The sequence below is a fragment of the Camellia sinensis genome, chromosome 1 (genome assembly GCF_055761805.1).
Source record: "Camellia sinensis isolate YWXY chromosome 1, ASM5576180v1, whole genome shotgun sequence".
NCBI lineage: Eukaryota > Viridiplantae > Streptophyta > Magnoliopsida > Ericales > Theaceae > Camellia > Camellia sinensis.
The window spans coordinates 47,034,116-47,036,107 of record NC_138961.1 but is presented as its reverse complement, the minus strand read 5'-3'; the positions used below and the strand labels follow the sequence as shown (position 1 = coordinate 47,036,107).

The 1,992-nt window shown below is 38.4% G+C and overlaps 1 protein-coding gene across 1 annotated transcript; it reads right to left on the bottom strand.

Moving 5' to 3' along the window:
- Positions 1-472: 472 nt before the first annotated feature.
- Positions 473-1,554, bottom strand: LOC114291484 (transcription factor MYB77). The gene has a single exon (XM_028235393.2). The coding sequence runs from the start codon at positions 1,353-1,355 to the stop codon at positions 636-638; it is 720 nt and encodes a 239-aa protein (XP_028091194.2). The 5' UTR covers positions 1,356-1,554; the 3' UTR covers positions 473-635.
- Between the last annotated feature and the right edge of the window lie 438 nt (positions 1,555-1,992).

The window sequence follows — 1,992 nt, the reverse complement described above, 5'->3', positions numbered from 1 at the left end:
TAGATTATGTTTGAAATAATATATATTTTCTTATTATTTGGTTCAAGTCCTCAAATTCAAAACCGACTCTTATTGGTATGATATTTTAGAATTATAAGCCCATTTTATCATTCATTTGTTTTGAAGTGGTGAAATCACAATTAATCGTATCATTGTTAAGTGTTGATTGATCTTAAATACGTATCTATACATGATATATATACATGTATATGAGATTTGATTTCGTATAATCCGTCCGGGGGTAATTAAAGAAATAATGGGATAAAGAAGCTAATTAATTAATTCATAAAGACGATATTATTTTGTTAATTAGAATAAAATAAATTGTAATAAAAAGGTTATTTCATGGTCTCTTTATAAAATAATCATATTACAATCAAATAATTTATTTGCAATGTATTTTAAAAAAATCAACACATAAGAATGATGTAAAATGTTCATTTAATTTTAATTTCTTTTCAATAAACCCAACATAAAACAAAACAAAACATAAGAGAGAGATACCAATCTACAATTATAACTTGTACCAATTCATGGTTTTTTCCCTACTCCTATCTTCATCAAAGCTATAACCTTAGAGGAGGATTGTGAATTTACGTGAGATTGATTTGATTTCTACTGATGCTTTGCGAGCATTACACTATGTCACTATCAATGTACCTCCGAACCTCCTCCGCTATCATACGCCGTATCATATTCCTAAGTGCCCGATGATTCAACACCGTCGATCTCTCCTCTCTCTCATCAGCATCATCACCTCTCATGATCCGCGCCTCTTCGTTCTTCTTCACAACCTCACCCCTCGCTGCCTGCGACTCCCCCGGCGGCGATAGCGTCAGCGACGTTTTTGGAAGATCCCGCCGCCGCTCCTCCGCCGCCGCCGCAGCCGCATTGCATTCCACCACCGTCCGAAACCTCATCCGCTTTGCCCCCAACTCCTCCTCCTCCTCCGTCTCCACCACCGAGATCGACTCTTCCGCATCCGGCTCCTTGCTCCGGCGGCGGAGAGTAGAATTCCAATGATTCTTGATCGCATTATCAGTCCGACCGGGCAATTGGCGAGCGATGGTGGCCCACCGGTTGCCGTAAACGGAGTGCGCCTTGAGGATGACGGCGTCCTCCGCCGGAGTAAAAGGACGGTGTTGCACCGCCGGACTCAGCTGGTTGATCCACCGTAGGCGGCAGGACTTCCCAGAGCGCCCCGGTATTCCAGTGCCTATGACGGCCCAATTACAAGGACCGTGTTGCTCCACCAGCCTCATCAGCGTCGCATCCTCCTCCGGACTCCACGAACCTCTGATCTTATCACCACCACCACGGCCACTCTCCGCCATATGATTATTCATCTCCTTCATCTCTTTGAATGAATTGAAAATCAAGAACAAAAAACTGAACAAGTGGAGATTGATTGATTGAGCGAGCTAGGGTTTGGGTTTATGAGATGTTGCATGTAATAGGGGAATTGGGAATGAATGAGGAAGAAGAAGTTGGTTTGTTGGGAGGGGGGGTCGTGGGTTGTAAGTTACAACTGCTCTCTGCTTCTGTGACGCGACTTTGATTAGTAACGGCTCCGAAACTTTGGCAGTTGGGTTTCTGTTTCGTGTTTATCCCCTCAACAGCTTCCCAACAATCAACACATTTCTATATATTTTTTAATATATATATTCTGTATTTTTTATTTTTATTTTTATTTTTTTATTATAGAGAGAGAGAGAGAGAGAAAGTAGAGCTGGGTATTTTTGTACACTATGATCTCGTTTGTAAAATTGACTATTTTAGTAAGTTATTTTAATTTTTAATTATTTTAGTAGATTAAAATAGTTATATTTGAAAAAATGATTGAATTTTTTTATAATTGGGTGTGATATTTGTAAGAAAAAAAAGTAAAATGATTATAATTTGATGTGATATTTTATTTTATTAATTATTTTAACCGATTTTACTTTTTTTATAAATTTAAATTAAAAAAATCCCAAATCCAAATTGCCTAAT

Excerpts from the sequence above, each read along its gene's own strand:
- LOC114291484 (XM_028235393.2), bottom strand. The coding sequence starts at position 1,355 with ATGAAGGAGATGAATAATCATATGGCGGAGAGTGGCCGTGGTGGTGGT.